General features: G+C 40.5%; 1 protein-coding gene across 1 annotated transcript; it reads left to right on the top strand.

The window, feature by feature from the left end:
* Window positions 1-119: 119 nt before the first annotated feature.
* On the top strand, window positions 120-805 carry LOC106820194 (myb/SANT-like DNA-binding domain-containing protein 4; the record flags this gene model as incomplete). Its single annotated transcript, XM_014824737.1, has 1 exon — window positions 120-805. A coding segment is annotated over one exon (600 nt), but the record flags the coding sequence as incomplete, so codon positions are not given.
* Between the last annotated feature and the right edge of the window lie 186 nt (window positions 806-991).

Below are 991 nucleotides of genomic sequence, written 5' to 3' on the forward strand. Positions count from 1 at the left end.
ATATTTTCAAGTTATGAACATAAGCATTTATATTACTAGCGTGTAAGTCAACGCACACCCTGAATAAAAATTTAAACACTTTTTTCTGGAAACTAATGATCATATTGCATTTATTATAGATAAATGCCATAAGCGATATTGAACGGACGGGCGAGGAATGCCGATCGAAATGGAGCTACCTACAGAGTGATGTGAAAAACAAGGTTGCACGGCTTAAGAAGGCTGGCAGAGCTACTGGCGGAGGTGTTGTTGCTCTGCCAGATTTGACGCCTATTGAAGAAAAGGTGCTTAGTATTATTCCAACAGCAGCCACAGAAGGCATCGCTGGTGGTATAGAAAGCAGGATAGGGCATGACGCTCCTGCTTCACCCGAAGCAGCGTCACCTGCTCGGTCTCAATCATCTCAATCATCTCTGTCCTCCCAGTCATCCCAGTCACAGCCAGCTTCACCACCACCAACACCGATGACACCCGTACCGCCACAGTCATTGCTACAGGAGGAGTTAACTCAGGGAGGATGGGTTAAGTCAGGAAAGAAAAGAAGCCATAAAGAGGTAGTGTCATCTAATGAACAGGTGTCTATTGAAAGACAACGACTATGGGTGAAAGAGAAGAGGTTGGAAATCAAACGGCAGCGACTGCGCGTGGAAGAAGAACGACTTGATGTAGAGAAGCAGCGACTAGAATTGGAAAACGAAAAATTAGAGATGAAGAGGTGAGCATGGATGGGGAAGCAAGGCACGAGTGAAACAGCTGATGTCACACAACGTAGATTGAGCACCTTGTAAAGCGTATAGAAGCGAAAAACAAAACACATATATTTTTGCAATTATATATCATGTACTTTCATCATTTATATATTGTATAATGTTATTTGTTATCTATCATATAATGTTATCATCCATCTATCCTATAATGTTATCACTTATCTATCATACAATGTTATTATTTATCTATCATGTAATTTCATCATTTATCCATCATATATTAT

This window comes from Priapulus caudatus, unplaced genomic scaffold (genome assembly GCF_000485595.1).
Source record: "Priapulus caudatus unplaced genomic scaffold, Priapulus_caudatus-5.0.1 Scaffold8266, whole genome shotgun sequence".
Taxonomy (NCBI): domain Eukaryota; kingdom Metazoa; phylum Priapulida; class Priapulimorpha; order Priapulimorphida; family Priapulidae; genus Priapulus; species Priapulus caudatus.